Below are 15,813 nucleotides of genomic sequence, written 5' to 3' on the forward strand. Positions count from 1 at the left end.
CCATTTTCCTTACAGCATTAAAAAAAAAATTCAAAGTGCTTTTTCATGTGATTCCAGTTAAGTGATTTGCCCACACCCCAAATAATGCTATTTGCATTCAAGATTAATAGCTGCATATCAGTAATTCTTAAATACCTCCTGATCCATATTTTCACTTTAAATGATTCCGTTATTGGCCAGACAAACGCCTGAACCAGTAAGTTCGTGGACTGGTTGCCAGCCAAATGACAGAAGCATTCCACTCAGGGAACGCGATTAAATTTCTGCTGTCCTCGCTTCTACTGCGGAAGGTAGAGAGCCTTCCTTCCTTATTTGCCACTTTTCCCAGAAGTGGCAGTAGATGAGCAGATTAATAAATTGCTGTAAATCACAGTAGGTTCCAAGCCTCCCCCACCCTTTGATACATATTTGGGAAAATCTTTAAACTCTACTCTGAAGCATCCAGTCTTGATTTAGCCACATGCACTCCACATTTTGACTTTCTCTTTCAGCAAAATAAATAAGGTGAAAGAGCAAATTAAGAGTTTTTTTTTCCTTATAGTTTCCCTGTGTTTGGGAGGATCACTCTGCTATCGTTGTTTTAAGCCAGTTTTGTTAGTTCGTGTTTTTACCACCCACCAAAAAACAGCACAGGATCAACTTTATATTAATAAATGATGTTCATGACTAGGTTTCTAAATGCCAGAGTTATGATTTATTATTTTTAATGGGTGGAGAAAGGAGAGCAGCAATAAAACCAGCCCCTAAGTCATTCAAAATCCTTGGCTTCACACTTCTGTTTTTTTTTTTTTTTTGCCTTTTAAATTTCATCTAAATTTCCTGTAAGTTCTATTATGGACTAATTTTTTTTTTTTTCCATTTACCTGTGTCCATAGCTTCAAACACTATGTTATTATAGTTAAATTTATGAAAAGCATTATGTTCCCCTTTTCTACTTTCTAAGTGTTTATAACTGTCTCTATTTATCCCCATCCCGCTAAGAATTTCACAATAAAATCCTGTACCAAATAAATTAAAATCTACATCTTCAGACACCCCAGGAAGAAGGCATTAATCCACTTAGTCAAATATCCAGACCTCCCCTCTCCATTGCAGCTCTTCTTAATGTAACATTTAGTAATTGCAGCTGGCTCCTTATCCTCGCCTCCCTCCCTTTCATTCTGAATCATATTGGCCTTGTTTAACCTTCATTTCCTTTCCTACCCCCCACATTTGTCCACGTACTTTTTCTTTGACCATGTTTGTCTTTCTTTTTGCTGCCTGGATTGAAAGCAATAAATAGAGCTTTCTAAGACCTTAATACTTTCTGTTAAAATCCCATTCTTCCTCCCTATCCCACTACTAATGCTTTGTACAATTTTTATGCATCCTTTGGTTGCGAAGTTACTGCTCTATATTTTTCTGATTGATCATTAAGTTATGCTGGCTTTTGAGAACTGCCTCCATAATCCTGAAGCAAAGGCTTTTTACTTGGCATGCTCTTTGCCTTTGGAATGCCTTTCCTGGCAAGGACAGGCATTTTGGTTTGACTATGATTCTTAAGTTACAATTCAAGTCTAATTTGTTCAGTTAGGTTTCTACTCGAAGCAGCTCTGTTTCTCACTGTTAAGTGCTCCATGAGGCTGCTTAGTTAAAGGGTGTGCTGTAAGCTCAAGATGTAATACACTTACATTGTACTTGATTATCAGTTTTCAAAGACAGCTGCATGCTTTGATATCTGTGTAAGGAAATATCAGAAGATAATATACCATTGGTATTTATTACTCTATAATTAAGGATGTGTCAGTGTTTCCCTTTAAAAAATGCTATTTTCAGAAATTCATATCTCAGGCATAAATTTCCCTATGAATTACAGTCTAATACTGTATTAGAAGTATCTTAAAATTATTCCTCCTCTTCCTTTTCTTCCTGGGGAAGTAAGTTTCAGGATGTAATTTCTGGGTTATCTATTGGGGATGAGACGAAGCGGGCCCTTGCTGCACAATTAAAGGTGCTTCTGCACTGATGCCAGCTGCCCCCTCTGCCCTAGGCCCTTTGCACAGGGCGAGATCGTGGGGACTGCCTTCTGGATAGAGGGCCAGCCTATCTGTTTGATAGGTAGCGTCTACATGTATGATGTGAAAGGCAAAAAGACTCCGCTATTCAGAAACATCACAGGTACCAGAAGTCAGAGAGTTTAGGACCAGAAGTCAATTTTTTTGCATTCCTCTCCTTATGATTGCTTGGACTACAAGTATAACCAGGCCAGGCAGGAGGAACATGAAATTAATCTATAGCCAAGTACTAGCAACTTCTTTGTCTGTGTTTCTTCTGATAGTAAGAGGGGGAGGGAAGGGGGAAAAGATGGACAGATAGATATATTCCCCTTCACCTCCTTTAAGGAATGGTCTGCAGAAGGAAATGGCAGCCCACTCCAGTGTTCTGGCCTGGGAAATCCCATGGACAGTGGAACCTGGTGGGCTATAGTCCATGGAGCTGCAAGTGTCAGACATGACTTAGTGACTAAACCACCACCAAACTACTATACCACTTGACCAAATGAGTTGACCACAACCTCCTGAAAGAGACTGAAGTCTAGACCTGTGTCTACATGGGACCCAAAGCAACTCAGCCAGGACTCAGCCCTCAGTGTCCTCACATCTAAAATGGGGAAGTTACAAATGCTGTACCAGGAGGGCCAGGGAAGTTACATCATGTGTAAGTCCTACAGAGTGTTAAGACCACAGGGAGTGGCAAGGGCCTGGGATGGGATGTAGCAACCCAATGCTTCCCTACAGATATAGTAACAGTCATAATAAAAATACTTAAAATATGAGCAAAACCACAGGGTCTCTCTTGCCCCTTTTTCTACCAACTACGTGTGTGGGCCACCTCCTGCTGCCCTTTGCCTGGTGAGGGGAGAAATAATAGGGAACCAGAGGTCCCAGTGAGTCATCAACACTGAACTTGGTGCTTCCTGAAAGGCTGGAAGGTGACAATGACACTGTCCTATGCAGAGAAAGGCTTATACAAAGACACAAAACATCCTTCTGTTTCTATAAGGCAGTCTGGCTCCTACATAAGCCTTAACATGATGCCTTAATTTTCTCACTTGTGAAATGGTGATGGAAACATTACATTTTCAGATATAAAGGACTTCAAATTCCTTGAGAAAAGTGTTACGTAAGTATTTCCAGTAGGAATCCCATCTTCCAGCATTCCATCTTGGGTCTGCTATTTAAATGCAGTAACTAATACGACAGTACACATTTTAGATCATCTTCTGTGTGCCTGCATGCCAAGTCGCTTCATTCATGTCCAACTTCTGCAACCCTATGGGTTGTAGCCCGCCAGGCTCCTCTATCCATGGGATTCTCTAGGCAAGAATACTGGAGTGGGATGCCATGCTCTCCTCCAGGGAATCTTCACAACCCAGGGATCGAAGCTGCATCTCTTCCGACTCCTGCATTGCAGGTGGATTCTTTACCGCTGAGCCACCAGGGGAAGTACCAGATTATCTCTTAGGAAACATCAGTTCTTTGTATCTGTTTATGGGAACCACGAAGAACCTGTCCTAGGGTTGAAAGTCATTACCACAGAGATATGGGAGAAAAAGGAAATCACTAAGGTGGACTTCCCTGGTGGCTCAGATGGTAGAGCGTCTGCCTGCAATGCGGGAGACCCGGGTTCGATTCCTGGGTCGGGAAGATCCCCTGGAGAAGGAAATGGCAATCCACTCCAGGCACTCTTGCCTGGAAAATCCCATGGACAGAGGAGCCTGATAGGCTACAGTCCATGGGGTTGCAAAGAGTCAGACACAACTGAGTGACTCTACTTTCAAGGTGGTGCTAGGTGCTGGGAGGACCCCAGAAGGCACTGACCCCCAAATTCCAAATTAGAAAATGGGCCACAGGATGTGGGGATTCTGAAGTCATATGTAACTCACATGCAGCTAGGGCATCACAGATACTTGGAGGATTCCTTTTCATGGGATGACGACAATGAAAGCCTTTGTCTTAAAGAGGAAAGGGAACAGGTAACAATGCAGGAAGTGGGTAGAGCGGTTAGCAGCTCAGACAGCTCTGTGCCCTACCACAAAGCTCTGAATTTTTCAAGATAAAAAAGACCAGCTCATATAATAACTTCCTCCATCTTCCTCTCTTGACTCTTCAAAAAGGAGTTTCTGGAGCCCTAGTTTTCCATTTTCTATTTGTAACGCCACACACATTAGTCAGAAACGGTGATCATTAGCCCCAGGAAAAAGGAACCCACAGACAGTAAAGTTCAACTTCCTTCGTAGTATGGGTTGTTTCAGGGTCAAGGTTAAGAGCTTGGCTCCCAGTAAGCCAAGGAAAGTCTTCTCATGCAAAACTGGTGGTGCATTTCCACCACCACTGGTGGAAAAAAAGGGCAGTTTCTTTTACTGTTTAAAGGAAAATGGTTTTCTGACTCCATCCATCAACTGAGAAACGTTAAGAATGGCTTGGTAGCAGAGTATTACAGCTCCTATATTACACATGGTAACCCAAACATCTACAGCTCCTATCAAAAATGTAGATCCAGTAATAACATTTAAGACATACAAAAAGTCATAAAGGGTAGAAATAAGACTTTGTGTGCTATGACCCAGCTTAAGATACAGACCATTTCTTAAGGTACTGCACCTTTGCCAGTTATGTGTCTAATCTTCCTACCATCACTCCTCTGACTTAACCATAATTGTAAACTTGGCGCTAATTCCCAAGTTTTCTGTTATACTTTAAGCACACAGGTACATATCTTTGAGCATCCTGTAGAACTGTTTACATAGTTTAAAACCTTTCCCAATTACATCTTAATGAATAATTGTGAGGGGAGGGCAGGTTATCGCAGCACTGGTCGTTGTAAATCTCAATTCACATTTTAAAATGAAACTTGTTTTCCAGTTTTCCACAGAAACAGAAAGGCACTTAGGGTGACACCTGTCAATAGTCAATAGAAGAATAAAACTCATAGAATATGTCAACATTAAAAGACAGCATGGACTCTCATTTGAAAACTGATTCTCTCATCTGCAGAAAGTATCTTGAGACTGAAATGAAAAATTTTTTTGTGGCTCATAATATTTCTGGGTAGCAGATGCTTTCTCAAAAACAGATTTTACTTTTAAAAATATCAAATATAATTAACACCTTCAACATAAAATGAAATCTTTTCTTCCAGATGCATTTCAAGGTGTTGAAGTGAATTTGTGCAGCCCTCTATGGCTGAGTTTTCACTGCCTTATTGACTGTGCTGCCATCTTTATGTGGCAAGTTTGAAGAACTGAGAGCTGGAGCAGGACATTAAAAATTAACCATATCTGAAGGATGCTTGTTAAACCAGGTGCATTTGGGGAAAGGTCTTTTGATCTATTCCCAATTAACCTGGTATAAATAAGTATATTAAGAACTAGGTGCTCTTCTGTTTATTACAGAAACACCTTGCCAGAAACACAGGTTAGGTAAATTTGGGACAAGCATCCTGAACACTGTGTCAGGGTTGATAATGGGCAGACTTTTAAAGACATTTAAGATTAAAATTGGCTTAATGATTAATGTAAAAGAGAATAAAATGAACAGAATTGAACGTTTAAAAAAAAAAACAAAAATTTTCAACATCTATACTCAAAATAAGAAATAATGGGAGTGTCTGCTCTCTTTAGTGAAAGTGAAGAAAGCAAGGGGCTTCCCAGGTGGCGCTAGTGGTAAAGAACTCGCCAGCCAGTGCTGGAGACTTGAGAGAGGAGTGTTCAGTCCCTGCCTGGGTCGGGAAGATCCCCTGGAGGAGGACAAGGCAACCCACTGTAGTATTCTTGTCCAGAGAATCTCATGGGCAGAGGAGCCTAGAGGGCTACAGTCCATAGGGTTGCAGAGAGTTAGACAAGATTGAAGTGACTTAGCAACAGCACAGCACAGCGCAAGCAAAGCAGGAAGTAAAGAGTCAGCTTGTACTGTCGATTTTCCTTAACAAAATATGGGTTAACTGAATAACCCTCCATGCCACCATATCATGGGTGTTGAGAAGCACACAGGCACATACACACACATATACAGTTATCTTTTCATATGTTACAAATGATACATTTACAAGACTTTTCATTGCTTATTTGCACCAATACCAAATCCAACAGTATAGTTTTAAGAAATGACCACTTTATTGCAAATTTTTATTCCAGAAGTAATGCTGGCACAGCTAAAGCCAAAATTTGATTTGAGTTTATGGGTGTAGAAAAATATCTTTGTACACAGGTAACTTGCAATATTGTGTTTGCCAAAATCAGGCAAATATTTAAGTGTTTCAGATGCACTATCTGAATGGTAATTAATATTGTTTTCCCGTGAATTAAAAAAAAAGTATATATGGATAGTTACGCATATAATACACAATTCACTATGAAATGTGAGCTCATCATTTTCAGGATAGTAGGACATAATGAAATAAGCACTGTCTCTTGGCTGTGAGAGTATAATATTGTTTTGAGAGACGTCATCTATAACACAGCACCTTTCTAACTGAAGCATCCCTTTAGATGCTTAACCCTGCTCAGGAGAAGAGTCTAAAAAGCTCTTAGGCCCTTTTATATTAGCTTTTGCACTCAAAAGGAACATAACCGATAGATTCCAAGTTTCACAGTCTCAGACCAGAAGGGACTTCTCAAATAATTCTTGAGCCCTTTGTTTTATGGGCTAATTTGTCCAGTGCCTTCTCAGAACGGGAGGAGGACTCAAATCCAGTGCTGTGATGTCCATCATACATAGGGCTCTCACACTGATCAGGGAGGACTCTGTGCAGAGATAGAACCTGTTGTTTCTGCTTCTTACTCTCCCTGCTTTTAAAATCCTTGGCCTCCTGGGCCTTGAACTGCTGCTTTTCCTGATCTGCAAGACTGCCTCTATCTAGAGGGCTCTACCTTCATCTATTTCCTGCTTACACTTTTGCTACCTGTCAGATGGGTCCTACCAGACTTTTGAACCAGTGCCCCCTCTGTCTCAGATGACTGCTAGACAACTCAGTCCTTCTAAAAGCCAAGGAGCCAGGCTTGGCCCTTGTCTGCCCCCTTCCCCCTGGCTGCTCCTCACTTTGCAGCTTATAGAAGTTATTCATTTCAAAAGCTAGGAGAGTTACAATTTACCTGTCAGTAAACAGAAGATGGTTTATCAACAGACTTTACCTTAATGACTACAAATGTTTACCTCCTGCTTTCCAGAATGCAAAGAAAATCTTGGAAATGTCATAATATCTCACAAACATTTGCAAAACAGATCCTTGTTCATCGGGAAAAGAAACAATTGTATTCGTTGTCTCTGACACAAGGAAAGTGTTCAGAGAGAAACATACAGATAGATGTACACGCTTACATGGAAATGAGATGTGTTAATTAAAAATTGCAGTGGGCACTTTATTAAAAATTTATTTTACAATCTAGCCATTCAAAATATCTTGACATTAACAAATACACCAGCTTGACTATTGGAATCATAAGTGATTTATCTTGAGAAGATTATATTTGTAGCTGGATGCAAATATTTTTGACAAATATTTATATCAAAATTACTGGTTTTGTAAGAAGTATTTTTATTTCTCTATTTTTATGCCTGGAAAAGAATTAAAACAAGTATCTCTGTGTTCATTTTATGGGCGAGACGGCCCCGCTTAGTGTATTTCCCATGTTTGTCTGAATTACAGCTGTTTATCTTGCAACTTTCTTTAAGATAAATTAAATGCAAATGTAACTCTGTGAATCATGGGAATACCTGCCAGACTTCTTATTAATACCTTCACTTAAAACCCTGGTGCCAGGGAGTCATTAATTTGCTAAAAGAAAAGTGCTAGAGCAGCTCTTTGCCCACAAACAATTCCGAGATGGCTGCCCAATTAGTCAGTAGCATTCTGATCCTCCTTTCAGGCCCCGTGGCCCTCTGAGGACACAAGAAGGCTCTGATGATAACCTGGCAACCTAGGTAGAAACCCAGCCAAGTGAGAGCGTTTGAAGCTGCAGTTTGGCTGCCATCGTGTCGGCGAAAAGAAAGAATTCAGGCACCATGTCATCCAGTACAAAGGATAAAAACGGATTCAACCGGAAATTCAATGTGGCACCACATATGGGATACATGAGTGCGGTTATACAACAGGCCACATATTTTTTTTTGAACAGTCTCCTCCATGTGATGCTGAGGACATGTGTAACCATCATAACGTCTCTAGGAATCTGTATTTAATTTGAGTTGGGGTGGTGGCAGGGATTGGAGATCTGAAGCCGCCACAGGTTTGTGGCAGATGGCTCTGTGTCAGCTATGACAAGCAGCCAGGCTCAGCTTCCTCTGCAGATTTTCTTTTCTCTCTGATCAGGTAAATATGGGCACACTCTGGAAAGTTCTACAGATTCTGCCTTAGGCTGCAAGTTTGTGACTTAGCCCCATCTGTCACAAATCTTCCCTAGGTTCTGCTGTAAGCAGAGACCTGAATTTACCATGTAGGGCTGCCCAAGAAAAAGGAGCCATTTCACCCTGTAAGGGGGAGGGAGAGAAGAAAAAGCAATGAAGAAGCATTAACGACTGAAAGACTAAAGCATGCTGAAAATTCATATTGTAAATTTGCATAACTTACGTCAATTAGATTTCAAAAAGCCACCAAGTAAATGGTTCTCAAGTTTCATCACCTCAGGAAATCCCAGTTTCTGATTGGCTTAAAGTGAACTATATTTTCAACCATTGTGGAAAGCTGCCCCCCCCAACTCCGCCTTTTTTTTTTTTGCAAATGGGTATATTCTACTGCACACAAATTTCCTGGTTTATGTTATGGATGACAGCTATCAGAAGTTTATCATCCAACTTTTAACTTTTCTAAACATAAGATAGACAACACTCTTAATACATGTTTTTTGTGAATGTGAATTTTACTTTTAAGTGGCGAAGGCACAAGAGAAATGCCATTACTATTACGTGGAATTTATAAAGCACTTCAAGTTTACAAACGGGTTATATTCATTATTTCATTATAGTAGGACCTCAGGGGGAAAATGCTATTAAGAATTAAGAAAAAAAGAATTCTTCCAAGTTTATAGATGAATCATATAGAGGCCAAGAAGTTCACCTAGAGCCAGGCTACAAATTAGTAGCAGAGAAAGAGAAGCAGCCAAAACCTCTAACTGATTTTAATCACCCTGAGTATATCTATTGTGCTAAAGATTTTTTGCTTGCATTTTACTTAGACAAATCAAAGGAAAACCAAGCCAAACAAAATCAAGGAAAGAAGTTAAGAAAGAGAGGGAAGAGTAACGGGGAGGGAGGGAGGGAGACTGAGACGGATCATTTGCCTTAGACTGTGCTCGTGCAATTGAGAGGTTTTTGAAGTTCTAAAAATGTCATGAGCTTTTAAGTTTTCATTTTTTAAGGAAAAAGTAATGACTTTGGAGGCGTGTTAATACTAGTGAGCACCACCTTATTCACATCTAGAGTATAAGCTCAAATTAAAAGGGGACTGTAAAGTGACCAGTCTCTTGAAGGAAACTTAAAGTGGCTCGGCTGTGGTTCGGGGAGATATAACCTGATATAATTAAGACGACCACAAATGGCTTTTCTGGGCTCTGAATCTGAACTGTAAGCTTAATCACTCTTTGGAATCACTTTTAGGCAGAAATCTGAAAATTATCCTTTCCTCCAAATAACAGCAGGTTATAAAGGTTTCTGGAACGTGAAAGAACTTGACGGGGGGGACAAAATAAAAATCAGCTGCTGCCATCTGAGAACCTAAACTACAGTTCACCCTTGTAAAGCAGAGGGAGGATGGCATCTCTCTCTCTTGTTTACACACAGAATATCACTCAATTTATTAATAAAAATAAATGAAAAATAGGGTGGGAATGAAAACCTACTGTTAGTCCTGGCAGTATATGTTTTATACAATGACCCCATTTGTACTTTTGTGCTATTTTCAATACTGGTAACAAGGTGGTGAACAGAAGTTTTCCTCTAAAGCATTTTAAAATCTAATGATCAAAGTCTCTCTAAAAGCAAAAAGTACTGATCTCAAGTAATTGTTGGCAATTTTCAGTAAGTAAATTCCCATTGTCAAAATGAGACCCCCCAAAATATAACTTCCCGGTATGAGACTTACTTGGGTTGTAAAAGGAAGCCCTATGTTACTGTTAGAAGTTAATCCTTGGTTGATTACTTTACGATTATTTCTAGAATCTTGTGTTCAAGAGTCATAAAAGAGCTCCCTATTACAGATGAAGTGAAACCTACTTTATCTCTGTGGCAAGTGTGTGGCTGCGGGGTGTAACCTACTTAGAAAGGGACGTGTCCTGTAAGTACAAGAAACCTGCAGTCCAGTGGCTGAGCCTCGTGGCAAACTTTTTAAGAAATGGCTTTAGATTTTTAAAAAATTCAGAACAGGGTTTTAAGTTTTAAAAATAATTAAGAAATGTGATTTCTGCATGCATTTCTCTAAATATCTTAAGTAAAATGTCTGTGTGAGAGGGAAGGGGAGCACACTTGCGTGCACACGAGGAATTTAAACATTTCAAGTCTGAAACCATTTCAGGTGAGAAGTCATGGGCATGGAGTTTTGTAGCAGAAAGAGTCACTTTAAGAAAAAAAGGTATCAAATTCTGTTTCTGCTTTTCAGTTACTAGCATTCTGTTTCAAATCCTGCTTCAAGTTATAGCCCCCAAACTCTCACTCATATTGAAAGTATAATGTCTCATGTGAGAAAAAAGCCAAGTGTTAGTAGCCTTATTCTAGTCATTAAATTTCTAAGTGTGAATCCATATGAAAAATCTTATCCTAAAGTGAACTCTACATGATAAGTAGTTGAGATGATTTTAAAATGTAAACTTTTAACAACAACAAAAAAGAGTAAGGTGTAAAAATGTGAAAGGAGCAAATTAAAGAATTCAGTGACTTTCTATCCTTTTAGATCTTAGAAGCATATGTTTTTAAAAGCAAAACAGCACTGTCCAATGGAATAAATTTAAAAAGAAAACCTCAATACTCTCTGTATAATATACATACAAGTCTCTTCCATTGCCTAAGAAAAGTACAAAGCTGCCTTGGGGAAAATAATTCTCTGCTATTTAGTGAGGGCAAATGTTACCTGAAATGTGAATATTTATAAAACGTAAGGTAAAAAAAAAATAGTGTAATGTATTAAATCTTAATGATAAAGTTATAGCTGGCATTCCTTTTCTGTTTTAGCTCTAAATCTTATTACAACCACCCAACTAGATCTGTGGTCCTTGTGATTTTTATCAGTTTGTCCTGGCAACTGCATTGTAAAGCTCTTGATTATTTCTAATTCCTGGGCTAACTTATTCATTTTTGAGATTAATTTTTGGATACATGTCATCAAGATCTAGAATGAGGATATATATCAATGTGTATAATAGATTCATAAGAAAAAAAAATCCATGTTAAAAGTACATAAAATAAATAATATATAGAAATTCTTATAAATGCTTATGCATAAAACACTAATTTCTTAAACTGACTTGGACCATGTTAGGATGCATGGACTAGTAATGTATGTAAACCACAGTAACATGAACAAACACTTAAGGTATTTGCTATATTTAAGCTATAGGAAGAACAATTTGGTATATTAATAGCATACCACTAGGTTGACATTGCTTCAGAGTTTTTCCAGAAGCTCTTGGAAAAAGAAATAATTAGAGCTATGGCAATAGCTATTTTAAAATATTTCAGTTGGAGATGTGTTTTTTATTGTAACTCTAAGCAACCTGTTGCAATAACTTTTGAAATGGTTAAAGATCAGGGATGATAATGCTACCTGGAAGCAAAATTAAAAATGGAAAATTCTGATGGTGGAAATACAATTTAAAATGCTTCACCATTCTCACCATGAGATAAAAACATTTTTCTCTCGGTTTTTTTTTTTTTGGTACCTCTGTGAGATGATGGGTGATAACTACAGCTTGTGGTGGTAATCATTAATCATTTCAAAACATATGTCCATCACTATTCTGCACACCTCACACTTATATAGTGCAGTCAATTATATCTCAATAAAACTGAAAAAAAATTGCCCAAAAATTCACTAGGAGGAAAAAAAAATCAATAATCCGATGGTAAACTCACTAAAAAATAGCTTTGTGTCATATGTAGAAGATGAACCTATTTGTATTAATACATATTATTCTATTTCTTCAATTTTATAATCTGTATATTTTGACAGTCTGTTATGTGGGAAACTATCAAATTAACATTTTACCCAAACAAGACCATGACTGAACTTTCAAAATGAGGAAATCTGGATGTAAACCTTGGAAGACTGTTTTCTTTTTGAAGCTTCCTACAGATACGATACAATCGTATTGACTGAAGGAGTAATACTGAAGCCTGGAATTGTTCAGTCAGCATTTTAAACTATTATGAGCTACCTTCTGAACCATTGCCAAGTTAATAGACAATGAAAGATAATGAGCTTGAAATTGGGTGTTAAATTGCATTTTTGGTTCTCTCCCTTTTTCTTGAAGTTTAACTGTTTCCTGCAGAAACAAAGTCATGTTTTGATGTATCACTATGTAAATATGTATGTATCTGAGGCCATGATAAGGGAAAGGAGAGGAAAAAAGGCAGCAGGCTGTATTTCATGTAGAAAGGATACATATTAACATAGGAAAATTAAAATATGCTGGATTAGAAAACTGCTAGATTGTAAAGTATACTGAATTTATGTAAAATGAAGATGCTACATTCAAAGAATATAAAAAGGTATATTACTCATGGCCTAGAGCCACCTTCACAACTCGTAAAGCAGATTTATCCCAGTTCAATTACTTGGACTTTTAGGAGAGTCTCTCTGTTGTTATTCCAACAATGTAAAATTCTTGATTCAAACAAGAGGAAAAAACATAACGAATGAAGGGACTGAATGATGATGCTATTTAAACTCTTTTCTTTTGCCTCTGTCATTCAGAGAGGAGACTGACAGTTGAATCCTAAACTAACTGAGGGTTTTTATGTAATTTTACTAGACAAAGGAAACATTTGATTCTCAAAATCATCTTTAAAGTATTTAAAAAATGAACACCAAATTTCACAAATGTCATTCACCTGAATTTTTGAGGACTGAAGATTTCATTACGATGGGAAGAAAGGCTTATCCTCCTTAGTATAATTGTAGAATCTTTCCTTTTACTTCCTTTTAAACTAATGAGTTACATTAATCCAGGTTCATTTTTATAAGCCTCTTGGGGCTAAATGTAAAGGACAGTCATCTTAGAAAACAATAAATTAAAAAAAAAGCATGTACCATGCATTAAGTGCACGTATTTCATAAGACCTAGGTTAATACAACTGGCATCATCCAGTTTAATTAATCCTTGTTAGTGTAACAACTAATATCCCTCCCTAGCATGTTTCCTTTAAACATTAGTATGTTAATTAAATGTTTTTTTTTTAAGATTTTTCTTTGTACTTCAATATGGTATTTATACCACATAAATCTCTTCTCAATAACTACCTTATAGAGATGTTTTCTTGTAATATCTGGTCTCTTGCAGAAATTCTGGAGCCTTTTTGAAAGCTGTTCAGGTGTAGAATACAGATATTCAGCTGCAGGAAAAACAGATACATTTTTAATGAAACAAAAACCTCAAAGCACACACCCGATATTAGTCACTTTACTAATTAAAAATGCATATTGCTCTGTGCCGCCTCGTGTTTTACATTATTTAAGCATGATTTTATAAGGTTACCTCAGCTCACAAGGATGTTTAATGCTAAATAAGACTGTGTAGTTGTGCTGTTTAGACATCTCCTTTGGGTGATTAAAATACATTATTCTAATGTAACACAATGCATATGTGATATATTTAGTGATGAGAATTTTTTCAAAGAACAAGTACGATAGCCATACGTACTCTGTACAACAGTTGCATATTATTAACTAGTCAATTGTTGAAATAATTTGGTGTGACTTTCAGTCCTCAATTTTTCTCTGTGTATATCATTAAAAAAAATCTGTAAGCAATTGCAGCAACGCTGACCTGCTTATAAAAATCCATCATTATGGGATGTGTATGCTAACAATGAAGAATGCTATTTGAAAACTTGCTTTTTTGTTATCTTAAAAGAACAGATGGTAAATATAAGCTTACTCTAATGTATTAAAACACATAAAATTTTCCTTAACACTAACATGTTGACTTGCCAAATAAACAATTGCTCCTGCCTAAGTTTATTTTCAAACTTTCTAATTTAGCATGAATCATGTAGTAAATTTCAACAAAGACAAAAGTACATTAAAGCAGCTACCTGGAAATATTTCGGGATAAACCAAATCTTTGGGACAAAGTGGGTAACACCCACAATACACAGCTTCCAACCTAAAGAAAATTTAGAAAGAGGATAAAAATATATTAAAAAGACATTACCATTATAGCCAGAAAGTGGTTTTGTTTGCTAAGTTAACAGTATGAGCCCAGAGTTAGCTGGGATGAAAAACATGGTCGGCAGTACAATCCTAAAAGCCAAAGTTGCTCTTTTAAAAGATTTTATTGATCATATATGAATTTCATAGAACAGAACCAACAGCATATGTTTTGTTCACTGAATTAATCAAAGCGCAGCTCTGCATTTTTTTTGTTGTTTTTAAAATACTGTTTAACACATTTTATAATCAGCAGATAAACACATGTAACAACATGGTAAAGTATGGACAGCTTTTCTTAATAATGCTGCAAAGCCCCAGAATGTTCATTTTTCAAAATGTTTAAATAAAACAGCAAATACTTAACTTTAACACTCTAGACGTAGAAATCATCGAGGCACTTTTAAAAACATCAGAAAAAAAATTTACAATCTGTTGTGATGGGTCATTTTCATTTTAAGTTAAAGCTTCAAAATAGTTCGTTATTAGGCAGGATGTAAAACTATTTCCCTGTTTTACTGAAAAACTCTCATTAAGATTACCTTAATGAGTATTTTGCTTTCTGGACTGGGAAGTCAGCTCAGTTTCCATTTTATCCAAAAAAGAATACTCTTATTATTAAACAAAGAAACAAGAAAGTTTCACTCTGTGAGAGGATTTCCCTAAGGACCAACTACAGAAGTTTTTCTTCATGTCCTAGCAGTAAGGGTTAAGTAGAAGAAAGGTATTGCTCTTCAGTGCTTGTGTTAGTCCTGTATAATGGCTATTGATCTGACATATAATAAACCTTAAAGATACCACTGTAATTTCTGTTGGCTAGGAATTATGCAGTGAAATTCAAAACACTCTTTAAAATATGTTTATTTTATGAGAAACTTTGAATTGCATCCAAAATGTTGACCAAAGGCGGAATTTTATTTTGAACTGCAGATTTTTTTCAACCCAAGAATAGTTTGAAGTTATGTCAATGTTTACCTTGTTTATTTACAGTGACAAAGTACATGCAATTTAAGCTGTTTTTAAGTGGGTGATGTTTTCCCTATTTTATAACTGAAATTAGTTTAAATGAAAAGTATTTACTTTGAGCTGCAAAGTTTGGAAAAATACTGTGTTCAAAGTTCTGCTTGAGAACTGCTAGCAGTTTTAAGATAACACAGTGGAAAGGAATAGGTTCTAGTTACTAACGATTAATTTCAAACTCCAAACTACATCTAATATTTATTTTCTTTACATACATAGGGTATGTGTAAAAATTCTTATCGTAAGCACAGCTATAAACTGCACTGTGACTGCATTATAAAACATTCACAAAAGTTTTGAGCACATAAACTGGGGATATTCTTTATGAACCAAAAGAAAATATGCACTTTATCTGAAGACACTCAGTTTTAAAATGCTGTGCCAATTGAAAAGCAAATA

At 37.1% G+C, this 15,813-nt stretch overlaps 1 protein-coding gene across 48 annotated transcripts in view; it reads right to left on the minus strand.

Annotated features, from left to right (window-relative positions):
* The window catches only part of QTMAN (queuosine-tRNA mannosyltransferase), a 457,067-nt gene that overhangs the window by 21,205 nt on the left and 420,049 nt on the right, over window positions 1-15,813 (minus strand). For 23 of the 48 annotated variants that reach the window (XM_086351770.1, XM_086351722.1, XM_086351581.1 and 20 more), the window contains 3 exons: window positions 14,280-14,350; window positions 13,486-13,577; window positions 6,133-8,507 (listed from right to left, as the gene is read on the minus strand). In XM_086351770.1, the coding sequence (XP_086207896.1) occupies window positions 8,424-8,507; window positions 13,486-13,577; window positions 14,280-14,350 (247 nt within the window). In that variant the 3' untranslated portion in view covers window positions 6,133-8,423. Of the gene's footprint in view, window positions 1-6,132; window positions 8,508-12,178; window positions 13,220-13,485; window positions 13,578-14,279; window positions 14,351-15,813 lie in introns of those variants that run through there. The other 25 variants (XR_015145715.1, XR_015145716.1, XM_086351432.1 and 22 more) reach the window with 3 other exon arrangements.

The sequence above is a fragment of the Bos grunniens genome, chromosome 2 (genome assembly GCF_055505025.1).
Source record: "Bos grunniens cultivar Pamir isolate PY7600 chromosome 2, Bosgru_T2T1.0, whole genome shotgun sequence".
NCBI classification, from domain to species: domain Eukaryota; kingdom Metazoa; phylum Chordata; class Mammalia; order Artiodactyla; family Bovidae; genus Bos; species Bos grunniens.